This window comes from Narcine bancroftii, chromosome 3 (assembly GCF_036971445.1).
Source record: "Narcine bancroftii isolate sNarBan1 chromosome 3, sNarBan1.hap1, whole genome shotgun sequence".
Classification (NCBI taxonomy): Eukaryota; Metazoa; Chordata; class Chondrichthyes; order Torpediniformes; family Narcinidae; genus Narcine; species Narcine bancroftii.
Window position 1 is genome coordinate 327300279 of NC_091471.1, and position 16891 is coordinate 327317169.

Consider the following 16891-nt stretch of genomic DNA (forward strand, 5'->3'; position numbering starts at 1 on the left):
CTCCTCTCTTCACCCTCTCTCGCCGGCACACGACACCCCGAAACCACGTGACCGTTCCCGGCCCGCGTCTCGCCTCACATGACCCCCGAGGCTTCGGTCGCTCAGACGCCGCCGTAGATGATTGGTCGCGGCTCCTGGCGCGCTCTTGTCGCCTCAGCTGATGATTGGCTGGTCGGTTGCTGGCACGCTCTTGTCGCCTCAGCTGATGATTGGCTGGTCGGTTGCTGGCGCACGTACGCACCAGCACATGATTGGTCGCCAGGTGTCTCTGCTCAGCCGCCACGGCAGGAGATTGGTCGCATCAGCAGGTGATTGGCCGCAGGGCTCCTCGCGCTTGGCCGCCTCAGCAGGTGATTGGCCACAGGGCTCCTCGTGCTCGGCTGCCTCAGCAGGTGATTGGCCGCAGGGCTCCTCGCGCTCGGCTGCCTCAGCAGGTGATTGGCTGCAAGGTTCCTCGTGCTCGGCCGTCTCAGCAGGTGATTGGTTGGCTGGTTGCTATCGCACGAACGCCTGAGCATTGGCCGCCGAGTTGCTGGTGCACATCTAGTATCACGTGACCCCACGGGGTTTTCGCACTCTGCTGACTGCAGCGGTGCTCTCCATTGGCCGGCGGTCATGTGACTGGAAGCGAGCGGAAGGGGGAGCGGGCGAGCGGTCGGGCGCTCCTGCTAAAATTCAGAGCGCGCGTTCGACGACGAGTTCACGACAGAGCGCCGCGGAAGAGATGGTGAGGTGTCCGGTGGGTTACCAGCCACTACGCACTCTTTTAATCCTATTTTATGTAAATTTGGGCGTTGCCATGACGTCACGCGCGTCCTTCGGCCAATCCCGGGGCATCAGACGTTTCATGGCGAAGAGGGCGGACGGCGGCGGCATGACGTCACGCACGGCCTGCGTCACCTGGGGCAACGGGCACCAGGAAAAAGGGGGTAGGCGGGCCGTGCGCTGATTGGCCGGACTGCTTGCCCATCAGTCCTGTGAATCTGTTGGGACATCATCGGAAGCAGTTTTGCAAAATCTAAACCCTCCCTATTTAGCTGCCATTTCATTGACCCTGACTGGTGTTTCCAGCACCGCACCATAAAGTATAGGAGTGGAATTAGACCATTCGACCCTTGATACATATGGCAAGTCTTCATCGACTACAGCTTAGTCATCAGTGGAGAGGGTCAACAAATTCCTGGGTGACAACATCTCCGAGGATCTGTCCTGGAGCCTCCACGTTGATGCAATCACAAAGAAGGCTCGCCAGTGGCTATACTTTGTGTGGTGACTGAGTAGATTTGACACTTCACTGAAGACTCTCATAAACTTTTACAGGTGTACCAGGGAGGTCATTCTGGGCGGCTGCATCACTGCCTGGTATGGAGGTGCCAACTCTCAGGACAAGAATAAACTCCTGAGAGTTGTTAACTTGGCCTGCGATATCACAGGCACCAGACTTCACTCCATTAAGGTCATTTACATGAGGAGGTGCCTTAAAAGAGCAGCCTCTCTCCTCAAAGACTTCCACCACCCAGGCCATGCCCACTCTGCTCCCATCTGGGAAAAGGTACAGGAGCCTAAAGGACGAGCATTCAGCAGCTCAAGGAATGCTTCTTCCTGCTCCCACCAGATTCCTGAATAATCAATGAACCAAAGACACTGTCTTACTTTTCGTGCACTATTATTTTTATGTTTTATAGTAATGTTGTAAGATGGTTATAATATAAATGTTTGCACTGTGATACTGCTGCAAAAACACCGAATTTCATGACTTGTTTATGACTGTAAATCCTGGATCTGATTCTGATCTAGTCTTCATGGCATTCCATCATGGCTGATTTACAGCCTGATTCTCCTGCCTTCTCCCCGTAACAGCAAGATGCAGGAGCAGAAATAGACCATTAAGCCCGAAGAGAATCCTCTGTCATTCAGGCATGAGCTGATCCATTCTCCGTCCCCGCCATATCCTTTCCCAAGGTAAGGCCTTCCAGTCCAGTACATCTAAATTTCAAAATTTAAATTTCATCTCGACAAGGGCACTAATCCTAAACATCACCTGGATGCTTCCTGACCCCCACTGAGTCTCTCCAGCTTCAAATTCTGATGATCAAGCATTTATTGTCATATTCCACACAAAATGGGCACATGCAACAAAAGTTTTACTTGCTGCAGCCGAACAGGTACTTTAAATTTAGACATACAGCATGATAACAGGACCTTCCGGCCCATGAGCCCGCGCCGCCCGATTACACCCATCTATGTACAACCCCCAGTATGTTTCAAACTGGCGGAGCTCTCAAAGAAAACCTACACAGACACGGGGAGAACAAACAAATTCCTTGCAGACAGCACAGGATTGGAACCCCGGTCCCGATCCCTGGGGCTGTAAAGGCCTTGCGCTAACCGCTATGCTAACGATTTTTTAAAAATGCCAAAATAACTGGAAAAATAGCACTTAATTTAACTAAAAAGACAAAAAAATTTTTAAAATAACATTTTCAGTTATCCCAATGCAAGGTAATAAATATTCAGTTAAACCCCATGCAAGGTTGTTATTATCATGTAAGATAATAATAAACATTCAGTCGCCCAAGCCCCAAGCCGCATCTGTTTGTGTGTATATGATCTCACAACCTGGGTCACTGGAACTTACAACCTTGCTTACTGCTGTTTTTCTCTCCCCTCTCTCATATTTCCATCTCTATATTCATATCCCTCTTTAACTCTCTCCATCTCTCTCACTCCCTCTCCTTTTCCATCTTTCTCTCTCATCTCTCTTTCCATCTTTCATCTTTTTCCATCTCTCTCTCATCTCTGATCATCTTTTTCTCAATATCTATATATCTCTCTATTTCTCTCTCCTCTCCATTTCTTTTTTCTTTTTATATATCTATATCTCTCTTTAACTCTCTCCATATCTCTCTCTTTCACTCCATCTCCTCTCCATCTCTTTCTCTGCATCTTTCTCCTCTCTGCTTTTTCCATCTTTCATCTCTTTTTCCATTTTTCATCTCTTGTCTTCTTAATTTCTCTTTCTTTCCATCTCTTTTATCTCTCCATCTTTCACTCCCTCTCCTTTCTCCATCTCTTTCTCTTCATCTTTCTCCTCTCCATCTCTCTTTCTCTTCACCTCTCTCTCTTTCTCCCACACTCTCTCCCACCCCCTCCCCTCTCCCCACCACAGAAGGATGTGTATGTGATCCTGGAGCTCCCTGACTCATCCACGGTGCCTCTGGCATGGCCGCAGTGTGGCAGCAGGTGCTCGCTGTAGATGCCAGGTAAGAGAGGACCCTTTGGGTTGGGTTGGGTGTGTCGAGGCTCCTCGCAGCTCCATGCCCTTCACCCTGGCCTCCCAGCTGCCTGCCCCATCAGACCAGGCTCCCCACCTCCCCCCGTTCTCCACCACCACCGCTGTTCCTGCACTTGCTGGGTTTTATCATCTCCGTGCCCATTGGAGCACACCAATTAGGGACTGGCAAAGGCCACTCAGCCCCTCAAGTCTGCTCTGCCATTCACGATCTCGCCCAACCTTGATCATCTTTCCCTCCACCTGGCTGTTTTCAGGGACTCTGCTTCCATCCGCCCTCTTGAGGTCGAGAGCCCGTGGGGGGGGGGGGGGCTGAGGGAGGAAAGGGTTGCAGGAGAGGATGGGCAATGGGAGGAGGAGAGACGGGAGGAGAGGGAGAGAGAAGGGTTGAAGAGGGAGGGGCTGAGGGAGAGAAAGGGTGGAGAGGCTGGGGAGAGGGAGGGAGAGAAGGGAGCTGGAGGCAAGGAGAATGGGTGGGTGGAGGGGAGAGAGGGAGAGGAGCGGGAGAGGTGAGAGAAATGGGTGGGGTAGAGGGCAAGAGGGAAAAAGGACATGACAGAGGGGTAGGACAGAAATGGGGAGAGGATGGGGGACTGAAGGGTGGGCAAAGAGAGGAGAGGACACGAAGGGAGGGGGAGAGGAGGGGATAGTGGATGGAGGAGTAGGTTTGGTCTTGTCTGGCCCACTTGGGTGACCATGGGTTTTCTGAGACAAATGATCCACTTCACAGGGGTGCTCCAAGGGGAGGTCCATCTGGGCTGGGGCCACCTTCCCTGAGGAAGGTTTGCTGGAGTTATGCAGCAGGCTGTTGGTGGAGGGGTGGGGCAGATGAGCTGCGGTGATCTGGATCGGCTCCAAGAGCCCTGGCTTCCTGCCCTGCAAAGCAGCAGGAATCAATCGACATCTCCTACAGGGCTTGAGCAGAAGCCGAACCCTGAGCCTGCCTTGGTGGCACAGTGGCCTCACGGATCCAGAGACCAGGGTTTGAACTCCACCCCCAACACCAGCTGTTTCCGTTCTCCCTGTAAATGAAGTGGGAGGGGGGCAGCCTTGAGCTCTGGACTGCACACTCGCACCTCCCCTCCCTTCCTCACTCCCTCTTCCCTCTCTTGTCCATCTTATTCCCCACTTTACCCCCCCTTACCCCTCTCTCACCTCATTCATCTCCCTCACCCCTTTTCTCCCACTTGCCCTTCTTTTCCCCCTGCTTCGCCCATCTTTTCCCCCTGCTTCGCCCATCTTTTCCCCCTGCTTCGCCCATCTTTTCCCCCTGCTTCGCCCATCTTTTCCCCCTGCTTCGCCCATCTTTTCCCCCTGCTTCGCCCATCTTTTCCCCCTGCTTCGCCCATCTTTTCCCCCTGCTTCGCCCATCTTTTCCCCCTGCTTCGCCCATCTTTTCCCCCTGCTTCGCCCATCTTTTCCCCCTGCTTCGCCCATCTTTTCCCCCTGCTTCGCCCATCTTTTCCCCCTGCTTCGCCCATCTTTTCCCCCTGCTTCGCCCATCTTTTCCCCCTGCTTCGCCCATCTTTTCCCCCTGCTTCACCCATCTTCTCCCCCTCCCTCACCTCATCCTCCTCTCTCACCCCTCATCCCTCTCCATCTCCCTCCCCATCTCCCATTCACCCCTCCCTGTCTCCCTTCCTGCCCCATCTCCCTTCCCTGTCACCCTTCCTCCATCTCCCCCGCCTCCCTTCCCCGTCTCCCTTCCCCCTATCTCCCTTTCCCCCTTCCGCAGCTCTCTTCCGCCATCCTGTCTCCCTTCCCCCCATCCCCGTCTCCCTTCTCTCCATCTCCCCCCTCCCCCCACCCACCCCCATCTTGACCTCATTGCTGCCTTTCTCTCAGCCCAGGTACATGGCCTAAGGCACCTCCAACTCCCCTCAGTTCCTCCCCTCTGCCCACTGTTGCCCTGCTGGGGCCAGGGAGGGGGAGAAGCCAGTTGCCGGACTTCACTGCTGCCTCTCCCTTTTTCTCGGCCCAGGTACAACGCCTACCGAACCTCCAACTTCCCGCAGTTCCGCACCCAGTACATCCGGCGGCGGAGCCAGCTGCTGCGGGAGAATGCCAAAGGGGGCTTCGACCCCCTGCTGCGCCACCAGTATCTGAGGCTGCGCAGCCTGCTGCTGGGCCTGCGCTACGGACCCCTGTCGGAGCAGAGCAGCTTCCGGGCACACAGCAACAGCATCCGCAGTAGCCGCACCACCCTTGACCGCATGGAGGTGAGCACCTGAGGGTGCAGTGGGGTGGAGGCTGTTGGAGCTCCGAGGGGTATGGGACAGTCACAGGCCCTGAGAGCCCTGGTGAGCTGGTTGTTGGGGGGACAATATGAGTCTGGATAACATTTCCCCCAACTCTCTTCCTTCCTGCCCTCTCTCTCCCTCCCTTCTACCCCCCTCTATCCCCCTCTCACCCCCTCTCCTCCACTCTTCTCCTCACCCCCTCTCCCCCTCCCTCTTCCTCTCTCTTCCCCCCCCTCTCTCCTCTCTCCTTCTTCCCTCCCACCACAGAACTCTTACCTCCCCCCAAATTTTCGATCTGCCCATTTCCCTCCCTTCTCCCCCTGTCTCTCTCCGACTACTTCTTTTCTCTCCTTTCCCAACCCCTGCACCGTGTTTGAGGCTGGGTAAGAGTATTCTCTTCGGAACTCATTTTAGAGAGGAGACAGAAGTGGGGGACAGAATACAGATCGGCTCCGATTGAGGCAGGTGGAGAGGAAGGCTGTTTCTGTTCGCTGAACAACAAGGGAAGGCATGGTCGCAGATTCAAAATCTTGTGGGTGTTAACGGGCATGGGAGATGGTGCCAGGCGAGGAGTGGGTGGGAGTGGTGACTTTCAGGGCCAAGCTGCAAAGCAGAATTGGCCAAGCTCTTAAAGAGGTAAGAGCACAGGGAAGGAGGGCTGGGGGGGGGGGGGGGGGGGGGGGGGTAGAACAGAGAGCTACCATAATCTAAATGGACCAAATAGCCCCTAACAATCCCAGTCTGACTTCTCATGTTGGGGGGAGGTTTAATTCATTTCCAAATCTGCAATTTTAAATTCCCGCCCTCCCCCCCCCCACTGCCTCCCTCTACAGGATTTTGAGGACGATCTGCGGGCCCAGGGGCCCAGAGGCCACAGGCGGTCGGTGAGCCGTGGATCATATCAGCTCCAGGCGCAGTTGAACCGGGTGGTGTACGAGGAGAAGTAAGTCCCACCCTCTCCCCAAGGAGGTCCGAGCTCCTCCCTCATTTGGTCTCCTAACTACAGGAAAGATATCAATAAGATAGAAAGAGGGAAGAAAAGATTTACTAGGACATTGCCTGGACTTCAGGGACTGAGTTACAGGGAAAGGTTAAGCAGGTGAGGGCTTTATTCCCTGGAGTGTAGAAGAATGGTGGGAGATCTCGTAGAGTTGTACAAAATGATGAGGGGGAGAGAGTGGTGAGGGGAGTCAATACCATGTAAAATCAGACTCTGCCCATCCAAGCTCGCAACATCCTGGCCATGGACTCTCTCACCCAGGTCTTGGGAGAAGAGGAGGGATTTAGAGGGAGGGATGGGGGCTCTGGGGGAAAGGTGGGATTCATAGGGAGGGGGAGACTCGGAGGGGGAGAGGAGAGGGGTGGGCAAAGGTGAGGGGAGGAGGGGATACAGATGGAGGGCAAATTCTAAGGGGTGAGGAGGAGAGGAATATTCGGAGGGAGAGGGATACGGGGGAGGGGAGATTTGGAGGGTGGAGATTCTGAGGGGTGGGGAAAGGAAGGGGAGACTGGAGGGAAGGGGCATTTCTGAGTTGGAGAGGGGTATTTGGAGGGAAGGTTCTGAGAGGGGTGGGGAGGGGGAAATGGAGAGGGGATTTTGTGGGAGAGATAGAAGAGACAGGAGGATTCTGGGAGGGAAATGGGGGGACGAGGGAGGATTTACAGAGGAGGCAGAGAAGTGCTGAGCTGTGGAAAGGGGGCCCACATCACCAGGGAATCTTGTGAGAGGAACACAGGGTCCGGGTGGGGGGAGTGGGAACAGAGGGGGGGAGGAGTCCTCATCTTCCCCTCTCCCATCCCATCAGATGGGTGGAATCCACGGGTGGTTATCAGTGGGAGGTCCCTGGGTTCGATTCAGGGTTGGCCAGCAGTGGGATCCTGCTGTGCTAGACTCCCCACCCTTGGGGTGTGACCGTCAGCCTCTTCCACCACCCCCCCCAGGTCTCCTGGAAGCCTGGTGCCCACCTCTGCGGCAGAGGCCAGCCGTGCCATGGCAGGTGACACAACACTGAGCGAGAACTACGCCTTCGCTGGGATGTACCACATCTTCGACCAGCACGTGGATGAGGCAGGTGAGGGATGGGGGGGTGGGCCAGGGTGGAAGGACACTGGGGGTCAGAGAGGGGATGGTGCAGAAGAGAGAGGTGATTGACGTAGAGGGGAGACAGGTCAGGGAGAGAGGGGAGTGGTGGAAACGAGGGAGGTGAGTGACATAGGGGATGGTCAGAGGAGACGGGGAATGGTGGGGAAGAGAGGACACTCAGGGTAGAGGGATGATGGGGGTGTGGGGATTGGTGGGAATGTGAGGGGAGAGAGAACGCGGGGAACAGTTGGTGGGAATGTGAGAGGAATGAGGGAGAGGGAGTGGGGAAACAGTGGGATGTGGAACAGGGAGGGAGGGGAGGAAGAATGGGGAGGGAGGGAAACAGATGGAGAGGGAGGAGGAGGGGGTGCTGGGGTAATGGGAAGGGTTAGGTGGAATAGGAGCTGGTGGGGAGCAGCCATGCCCCCTCCATCCCACCCCCCTCCATCCCTCCCCCCTCCATCCCTCCCCCCTCCATCCCTCCCCCCTCCATCCCTCCATCCCTGACCTCTTGCCCCAGTTCCCAAGGTTCAGTTTGCTAATGATGACCGCAACCGCCTCGCCTGCTGCTCCCTGGACGGTACGGTGTCCCTCTTCCAGCTGGTGCCCACCCCGCCGTGTGTCTTGCGAGTCCTGAGAGGCCACAGCCGGGGCATCACTGACTTTGCCTGGTCCCTCTCCAACGACGTCATCGTCACCACCTCACTGGACGCCACCATGCGCATCTGGGCCACTGAGGATGGGAAGTGCATTCGGGAGATCCCCGACCCTGACATCTCTGAGCTCCTGTGCTGTGTCTTCCAGCCCATGAACAACAACCTGACGGTGGTAGGTGGTGGGTGGGGGGGGGGGTGGGGGTGGCGTTTGGACCCTCTGTCTCCTCTACCCCTCTCGGTCTGCAGTGTCTGTTACCGTGTTTTCAAACCATCCACAGAAAGTTTCTAGACATGCACACAGCAGAGTAACAGGCCCTTGCGGCCCTCGAGCCCATGCCACCCCAATTAACCTACAACCTCCTCGTAAATTTTGAAGGATGCAAGTAAACCCCATGCAGGTGATGGGGAGAATGTGCAAACTCCTTACCAGATTCGAACCCAGGTCGCGGGCACTGTAATACGCTAACCGTGCTGCCCACGCATTTCCTGGGGCAGGACTAGCAAACATCAGAGGATGTCTGTACAAAGTGAAGGGAGGGAAGTTTAGGGGAGACGCCAGGGGTAAGTTTTTATTTTCACAGACAGCTGGGGGTGCCTGGAATGCCTTGCCAGGGAGGCTGGAACAATAGGGGACATTTCAAGTTTATTGTCATCCGATTATACAAGTACAACCCGACAAAACAGCATTTTGTCCTTCGTGGAAAACATAATCAGATGTACAGACAATATAAATGGATCGGAGATCAATCCACAGGACCATTAAAAGCAGCAGGGAGGATCACTGGAGTCTCCCTCCACCCCCCTCCACCATTGACGTGATCTACCAGGATTGTTATCCAAAGAGGGCGCACAAGATCATTTGAGAACCCCATTCCCACCCCTGCACACAACATCTTCCAGCTGCACCCGTCGGGGAAGAGATACAGGGGTATCAGAGCCAGCACCACCAGGCTGAGGAACAGCTTCCCACGGGCAATGAGAACGCTGGCCGACCAAAGGAACTGCTCACAATAACCACTGGAGACTCTCATGAAACAATATTTATTTGTTTAGATGAATACTTGTCCTGAATGTGTATTGTTTATCTGTATGGGTGTTATGTCTGGTTGTGTGTCTGTGTGTTTTGTGTAGCAGACCAAAGAACTGAATCTCGTCAGATTGTACTTGTACAATCAGATAACAATCAACTTGAAAACCCTTTCTTCTTCCCTCTCTGCCATGTGTATCACTGTTTGTCTCCCTATCTTCTTCTCTGCTTCTCTCTCCGAATCCTCTCCCTCCCAATCATTGTGACTATGTCTGTGTATCTGTCTCTCTTCCTGTGGCTATCTCCCCTTTTCTCTCTGAATCCTTCATCCCCTCTCCCCTTTTCTCTCCGAATCCTTCATCCCCCCCACCCCTTTTCTCTCTGAATCCTTCGTCCCCTCTCCCCTTTTCTCTCTGAATCCTTCGTCCCCTCTCCCCTTTCCTCTCTGAATTCTTTGTCCTCTCCCTATTTGTCTCTCCGAATCCCTTTCTCTCCCCATAATTCTGTCTCCCTCTTTGTCCTCCCTCTGTGTGTGTGTGTGTGTGTGTGTGTGTGTGTGTGACTCTCCCTCCCTGACTCACTCTCTCCCTGTGTACCCCCGCCCCGTCCCCACAGGTGGGCAACAGTAAGCAAAATGTGCATGTGATGAACATCTCGACAGGGAAGAAGGTGAAGGGGGGCTCCAGCAAGCTGACAGGACGGGTGCTGGCCCTCTCCTTTGACGCTCCTGGCAGGATCCTGTGGGCTGGTGACGACCGTGGCAGCATCTTCTCCTTCCTCTTTGACATGGCCACGGGTAGGGAAACCGGCATCTTCCTCTTGTCGCCAGGGTGGGGGGGGGTGGGGTGGTGCATTGGAACGGGGAGGGCTACTGAGTTGGCAAATAGGTTTTTGGGCAAGGAGGGGGCTATTGGAACATGGAGGGCAGTATTGGGGTGAGGATATCGGAAGGGGAAGGCCTGTTGGGTCGAAGTATTGGAACAGTGAGGGGATATTGGAACAGGGGATGCTTTTGGGTTGAGAAGGGAAGTATTGGGTCTGGGAAGGGAGTATTGGGACAGGGAAGGAGGGTACTGTGTTAGTGAGGGACTACAAGGGGCTATTGGGACAAGAAGGGGACAAGGGTATTGGAACGGGAAAGGGATTTCGATCAGGGAGGGGGGGTGTCAGATTGGGGAGGATCGAGTCAGGGAGAGGTAGAATGGGGACGAAGGGTATTGGGACTGTCACTCCTCTCCCCCCCCTCCCCCAGTCGACCTGTTTCCTCCCCTTCATCTGAACCCCCTGCCTCTGACCCCACAGGCAAGCTGACCAAGGCCAAGCGGCTGGTGGTGAATGAGGGCAGCTCCATCACCAGCATCTCTGCCCGTTCCTGGATCAGCCGCGAGGCTCGTGACCCCTCGCTGCTCGTCAACGCCTGTGTCAACAAGCTGCTGCTGTACAGGTGAGAAGTCCGAGCACTCAGGTGAGGAACTGTGGGCAGCAGGGAGCCAGCCTCCTCACCTCTTCTCTCCTCTCTGTCCCCAGGGTGGTGGATAACGAGGGCGCTCTGCAGCTGAAACGGACCTTCGAGATCCATCAGAGCTCCAACCCTGTCCGCAGCATCTTCTGCCCCCTTATGTCCTTCCGGCAGGGAGCCTGCGTCGGTGAGAGCAAGCTTGGGGAGGGTTGTTTATCAGGAGGGAGTGTGTGTCAGGAGGGTGCGGAGAGAGTGGGTGTTGGGAGGGTGCGGAGGGAGTGTGTGTGTCAGGAGGGTGTGTGTGAAGGGATGTGTGGAGGGAGTGCATGTGATGGGACGGTGCAGAAGGGGTGTGCTGGGAGAATGTAGAGGGAGTGTGTATGACAGGATGGTGCAGAGGAATTGTGTATGTGAGAGACTGGGATTATGGATGGAGTGCATGTGTAAGGAGGGTGTGTGTGTGTGAGGGGATTATGTGGATGGAGTTTGTGTGTAAGGAGAGGGGATTATGTGGATGGAGTGTGTGTCAGGAGGGTGTGTGTGAGGGGATTATGTGGATGAAGTGTGTGTGTCAGGAGGGGTGTGTGTGGGGGGGGGAAGATGCAGAGGGAGTGTGGACAACGGGATGGTGCAGATGCAATGTGTGTGTGTGTGAGACAGGAGAGTGGGGAGGGAGCTTTACTCTGTGTCCGACCACTCCCTCCCAGGGAATATGTGACGGGACAATGCAGAGGGAGCTTCACTCTGTGTCCAACCCCTGAGAGTGTGTGACGGGACAATGTGGAGGGATATTCATTCCATATCTGACCTCCAGGGAGTGTGTGATGGGACACAGTGTCCAACCCTCGGGGAGAGTGTGATGGGACAGTGTGGATGGAGACTCGCTTCATATCCGAACCCAGGGGAGTATGTGATGGTACGGGACGGTGCAGAGGGACCCTCTCTCCGTGTCTGACCCCCAGGGAGTGTGTGACGGGATGGTGCAGAGGGAGATTCACTCTGTGTCCAACCCCCCCCCCTCCCTCCCGGGAGTGTGTGTGCTGGGATGGGCAGCGTCTGACCCCTGGGGAGTATGTGATGGAATGGGGGAGCCTCACTCTGACCTCCTCTGTTCCCTCTTACCCTACAGTCACGGGCAGTGAGGACATGTGCGTCTATTTCTTCGACGTGGAGCGAGCCAGCCGGGCGATGGTGAACAAGCTGCAGGGTCACAGTGCGGCCGTGCTTGACGTCAGCTTCAACTGTGACGAGAGCCTGCTGGCCTCCAGTGACGCCAGGGGCATGGTCATTGTTTGGCGCAGGGAGCAGAAGTAAAGGCAACTGGCAACCTTCCCCTACCCCTCTCACCATCAGTAAGACCTAGGTTCCCAGGAACCCTGGTGGAATTGAGCCATACCCCGCCCCCCCCCCCGCCATCTTTGTTGAGTCATGGCCAAGGACACACAGTTGGTTTAAATCTTGTGCGCTTTTATTCAGGAGATGCAGTCTGCAACATCGGGGCCAGGACTGGTGACGCTGTGCACATGAAGAGAGAGGGCAGTGTGTACGCAGCCAGAGAAGCTTTGCATGCATTGCATGTGTACCCAGACATACACCTGCACATACAAGCATTACACTGTCACATGTACCCAGATACATACATAAACACATTGGCCTTATACACACAGACACACACAGGCATTACACACAGAAAACATGCTTGTACCCAGACACACAGGCATAATAGACGCACACAAAACACATGTACCCAAACATGTAAACCCAGGCATTACACACACACACACATGTCCACCTAGGCACCCACACATACACAGACATTATACAGACACGCATACCTACACACATGCATTACAGAGACACAGATGAACACATTGGCATTAGACATGCAGGGATACAGAGACACGCATTATGGAGACACATGCACCCAGTTCCCCAGGCAACACTCACTGAGGAGGGGCAGAGGAAGGGGATCGATGATCCTTCAGCTTTCCTGGGTGGGGAGGGGTCTTCTCCAGCATCAGTGCTGGAGGCGTGGGCTCCCTCCGCTGGGAAACCATGTGTGCAAGTGTACAGTGCTGGCTGCTTCCAGTTCCACAATAAACGTTAACTTATTCCACTCCATCTTACCTCCAGATGGGCTGCCGTTTTCTCTCTGCAGACATGTCACCCACACCTCCCCCCAACTTTGTCAATGAGAGCCCGAGGGGCTGGCTGTCCCCCTTGAATTGTTGGCCAGGGTCAAGGTGTCAATCTCCTGCCATCCCTCTGCCAGGGTCAAGGTGTCCATCTTCTGCTGTCCCTCTGCCAGGGTTGAGGTGCCAGCATCCAACCGTCCCTCTGCCAGGGTCAAGGTATCTGTCTCCTGCCGTCCCTCTGCCAGGGTCAGGCCACCCAATGTTGCGGCGAGGCTGTGCCCTGGAGGGTAGTCGGTGCCCGGGGCTCGCTCACTGGCTAGCAGCTGGCCCTTCTTCAGCCGACAGGCCTCCTGGTAGGGGGGCTGGATGGGGGGTTGGGTGGGTGGCGTGTATGAGTACTCCTGGCTGGCTTCCAGCTGCCCCCAGGAACACAGAAGGAAATGAGAATCAGTCCATCTGCGGGCAGGATGGGGGGCGCCCCAAGGGAAAACTGTTGCCCTATCACCTTAGCCACTTGAGGGCTCTGAACCTGACTCGCCCACCCGTGTGGCAGCAGGTGAGCTGTGCTGGGCTGTTTTTACTCTCCCATGTGTCCAGGAAAGAATCTAAGTCTGGTGGAGAAGCTGGTGTTTCCACAGTCCCTTCCACATCCTCCTCCTTCCCGTAAATCTTGGAAGGTGAGACGACAAACCTGAACTAACACAGAATGTTCCATCGCCCGCGATGTTGGTGCTGATCCATATAAACCTACTCAATAATCCCAACCTCTGTTTTTCTTGTGTCCGTGTCCCCATCTTTTAAATGTTCCCTTCTGTACCAGCTTCCACCACCATAGAATGCTACAGCATAGAAAACAGGCCACTCCGTCCTTCTAGTCTGTGCCAACCATCATTCCACTAGTCCAACTGACCTGCTCCCATTCCATAACCCTCCAGAAGTCTTCCATCCATGTATCGATCCACTTTATTCTTAAATCTGGAGCCCACATTTACCCCCTCAGATGGCAGGTCATTCCACACTCCCACCACTTCCCCCTAATGTTCCCCCAAACCTTTTCCCCTTTCAGCTGAAACTATGACCTCTCGTATTGATCTCCCACAAACTAAGTGAAAAGCCTACTCTAATCCATTCTGTCTACACCCTTAATAATTTTGTAAACCTCAATCAAATCTCCCCTCATTCTTCTCCACTCCAAGGGAGTTTAATCTTTCCCTGTAACTCAGTTCTGAAGACCAGGCAACGTCCTAGTAAATCTACTGATATCCTTCCTGTAGTTCGATGACCAGAACTCCACACAATTCTCCAAATTTAGCCTCACCTATGACTTAAACAACTTCAACATAATATGTTGAAGTCCTGCACTAAATACTTTGATTTATAAAGGCTAAGATACCAAAAGTTCTCTTTATGACCCTGTCCACCTGAGACGCCACCTTCAGAGAACAATGTCTGAATTCTCAGATCTCTCTGCTCCTCAGTGCCCGACCATTTACCGTGTATGTCCTACCGTGGTTTACCCTTCCAGAATGCAACACCTCACCCTTGTCTGTATTAAACCACATCGGCCATTTTGCAGCCCATTTTTCCGGCTGGTCCAGATCCCTCCGCAAGCTTTAAAAGCCTCCCTCGCCATCCACAACACCTCCAATCTTTGTGTCACCTGCACCTCGATTTAGTCCCCTCTCATCCTCTGTCGCTCCAAAGAGAAAAGCTCCCTTGTTCCATAGTCCCAGTCTATCTCCCCTGCACCAAAGCTCCCACATCCTTCCTGTAACGAGGCAACCCTGAACTCAATGCCATGTTCCAAATGCTGTCTAACAGGAGTTTTGAGGAGCTGCAACATTAACACACGGATCTTGGACTTAAATTCCCCCGACCAATGAACTAACAAACTCGAGAGTCTGGGTTGAGGTAAACACACAAATGCTGGAGAAACTCAGCAGGTCAAACAGACAAAAGATACAGAATCAACGTTTCGGGCTTGAGCTCCACATCAAGGTGTGGACAAAATGACGGCAGGCACCCGAACAACATGGTGGGGGGGACATCGAGAGGTGGGGAGAGGAGTGCGGACCAGGCAGAAGGTGGATCAAGGAGGGAGGGCACACCAGCAAACGGGGGGAAGGGAGAACGACTCAGTGAATGGGATGGAAAGCTGGAGGGAAGGAGACAGAGGGGATGGGGAAGGGGAGGAGCAGGAGACTGGAAACGTCAACGTCAATGCCGTCTGGTCGGAGAGCGCCCAGACAGAATATTAGCTGTTGCTCCGATTTACAGGTGAGCTTGGTACACAAAGCCACGGACAAATGGGAGGAGGACACAGAAATGAAGTGGCATTAACATCAACCTCTGCTGGCACCTCTCCATTCCCCATCTTCTCTGTCTCCATCCCTCCAGCTCTCCACCCCCTTCCCTCTCCATTCAAAGAGCCAAACCCCTTTCACGATTCTTGCTGGTGTTCCCTCCCTCCCTGATCCAACCCCCGCCTCTCATGCTTCCCCCCCCCCCCAACATTTTGTTTGGGCACCTGCCGATGTTTACTCGTACCTCGATGGACGGCTCAGGCATAAAACACCAGTCAGGTATCTTCATTTTTGCAAAAATGCGGCCCTTGAACTCTATCCCCTTAATGTTTATGTTAAATTTAAATGTACAGCACGGTAACAGGCTCTTCTGGACCATGAGCCCGTGCTACCCAACTAACCTACAACCCCTGCCACATTTCAAATGCTGGGAGGAAACCAGAGCTTTCCTGGGGGGAAAACCCACACAGAAACGGGGAGAACATACAAGCCCTTCACAGACAACACAGGGATTCAAACCCCAGTCCGGATCGCTGGGGCTGTAAAAGCGTGGCGCCGACCGTGCTGCCCTAGTAAACCACAATGACGGAGAAACTCAGCAGGTGAAACAGTGAAATTTATATCAAAGATAAAGATACAGAATCATCGTACACTGTTTAGGCAGCCGAGTTTCTCCATCATTGGGATTTGCTATTGTTATTCATGCTTAAAACTTTCAGATTCCTCCCTCCGCTGAGATGAGGGTCTGCTCTGACACCTCAGGCCACATGATATGACATGACCAAGGTTTGCTAAAGAGCCTCCACCACCCCGACACGTCCTCACTGCCTGCCCCTGTGCTCAGGACCCCGGGGAGTTGGGAAAGTGTCGGAGAGGCGACCAACTCGGACTACCTGTAGGGGGTAGGTCTTGTCGGAATCATAGGCACTGAGATCGCCGCAGGCCAGGAAGGGGACAATAATCCGGTTGGGACCAGCCAGCTGGTTGAAGTCGACATCTGCAGGAGGGAATGGAAGACGTAAGATGCTGGTCTGATATCACACAAGTTGATCCCACTCCGCCAGGTATTAATGGAAAGGAATCCTTCCCCTTCTGCAATGTAGCGCTCTCTCCTTGCAGACCCGCCGTAGCATGGAGGTCCCTCCTCACTGCCCCTCATGGCAGAGAGCTCCCTCCTCACCGCCCTCTCCTGTGGTACACAGCTTCCTCATCACTGCCCCTCCCATGGCATGGTGCTTCCTCCTTAACCATCAATCTCTCCTTAACCATCCATCCCACAGTGGGGAGCCACCTCCTCACTATCCCCTGCTGCGGCATTGAGCTCCCTCCTCACCGCCCCTCCTATGGCACGGAGCTCCTTCCTCACCGTCTATCCTGTCCTCACCGTAACAATGATCCAGCAGGGGGTTGGACATGTTTGGCACGTAGCCCTGGGGCAGCGAGAACCTACGGCACACCACAAACGCCTCTGTGAAGAGAAGGGAGGAGGAATTGGTTCGGGGACCAGACACACACCCAGATTGCACTACCTCCGGCTGTCCCAACACCGACTTTCGCCCCCCCACCACACCTCTCCTGTCCATCATACCTTCCCCACCACTCCCCTCCATCCGAGCTTCCCCGCACCTCTCCCCTCCCTCCGAACATCCCCTTTGTTCGACTGTCCCCACACCATACCTTCCCCACCACTCCCCTC

The 16891-nt window shown here is 54.5% G+C and overlaps 2 protein-coding genes across 9 annotated transcripts in view; one reads left to right on the forward strand and one right to left on the reverse strand.

Moving 5' to 3' along the window:
- Window positions 1-510: 510 nt before the first annotated feature.
- wdr13 (WD repeat domain 13) lies at window positions 511-12878 on the forward strand. 5 transcript variants are annotated; one of them, XM_069929152.1, is made up of 11 exons: window positions 514-739; window positions 1861-1962; window positions 3170-3263; window positions 5274-5511; window positions 6366-6475; window positions 7474-7604; window positions 8136-8443; window positions 9914-10094; window positions 10601-10742; window positions 10826-10944; window positions 11887-12878. In XM_069929152.1, the coding sequence occupies exons 3-11, from the start codon at window positions 3223-3225 to the stop codon at window positions 12069-12071; spliced, it is 1455 nt and encodes a 484-aa protein (XP_069785253.1). In that variant the 5' UTR covers window positions 514-739; window positions 1861-1962; window positions 3170-3222; the 3' UTR covers window positions 12072-12878. The 5 variants fall into 5 exon arrangements, with proteins under 5 accessions (XP_069785255.1, XP_069785254.1, XP_069785253.1 ...); XM_069929153.1 differs by lacking the exon at window positions 1861-1962 and having other exon boundaries at window positions 512-739; window positions 7474-7600; window positions 8216-8443; XM_069929150.1 differs by lacking the exon at window positions 1861-1962.
- The window catches only part of ftsj1 (FtsJ RNA 2'-O-methyltransferase 1), a 41446-nt gene continuing 36758 nt past the window's right edge, over window positions 12204-16891 (reverse strand). For 2 of the 4 annotated variants that reach the window (XM_069929165.1, XM_069929164.1), the window contains exons 9-11: window positions 16580-16663; window positions 16089-16192; window positions 12204-13308 (exon numbers count right to left, since the gene is read on the reverse strand). In XM_069929165.1, the coding sequence (XP_069785266.1) occupies window positions 12946-13308; window positions 16089-16192; window positions 16580-16663 (551 nt within the window). In that variant the 3' untranslated portion in view covers window positions 12204-12945. The other 2 variants (XM_069929168.1, XM_069929166.1) reach the window with 2 other exon arrangements.

Bases quoted from the DNA above. Each gene is read 5' to 3' on its own strand.
- wdr13 (XM_069929152.1), top strand. From the start codon at position 3,223: ATGGCCGCAGTGTGGCAGCAGGTGCTCGCTGTAGATGCCAG. The intron at 10,095-10,600 runs GTAGGGAAACCG...CTGACCCCACAG, and splicing joins CCTCTTTGACATGGCCACGG to GCAAGCTGACCAAGGCCAAG. The intron at 10,945-11,886 runs GTGAGAGCAAGC...CTTACCCTACAG, and splicing joins CCGGCAGGGAGCCTGCGTCG to TCACGGGCAGTGAGGACATG.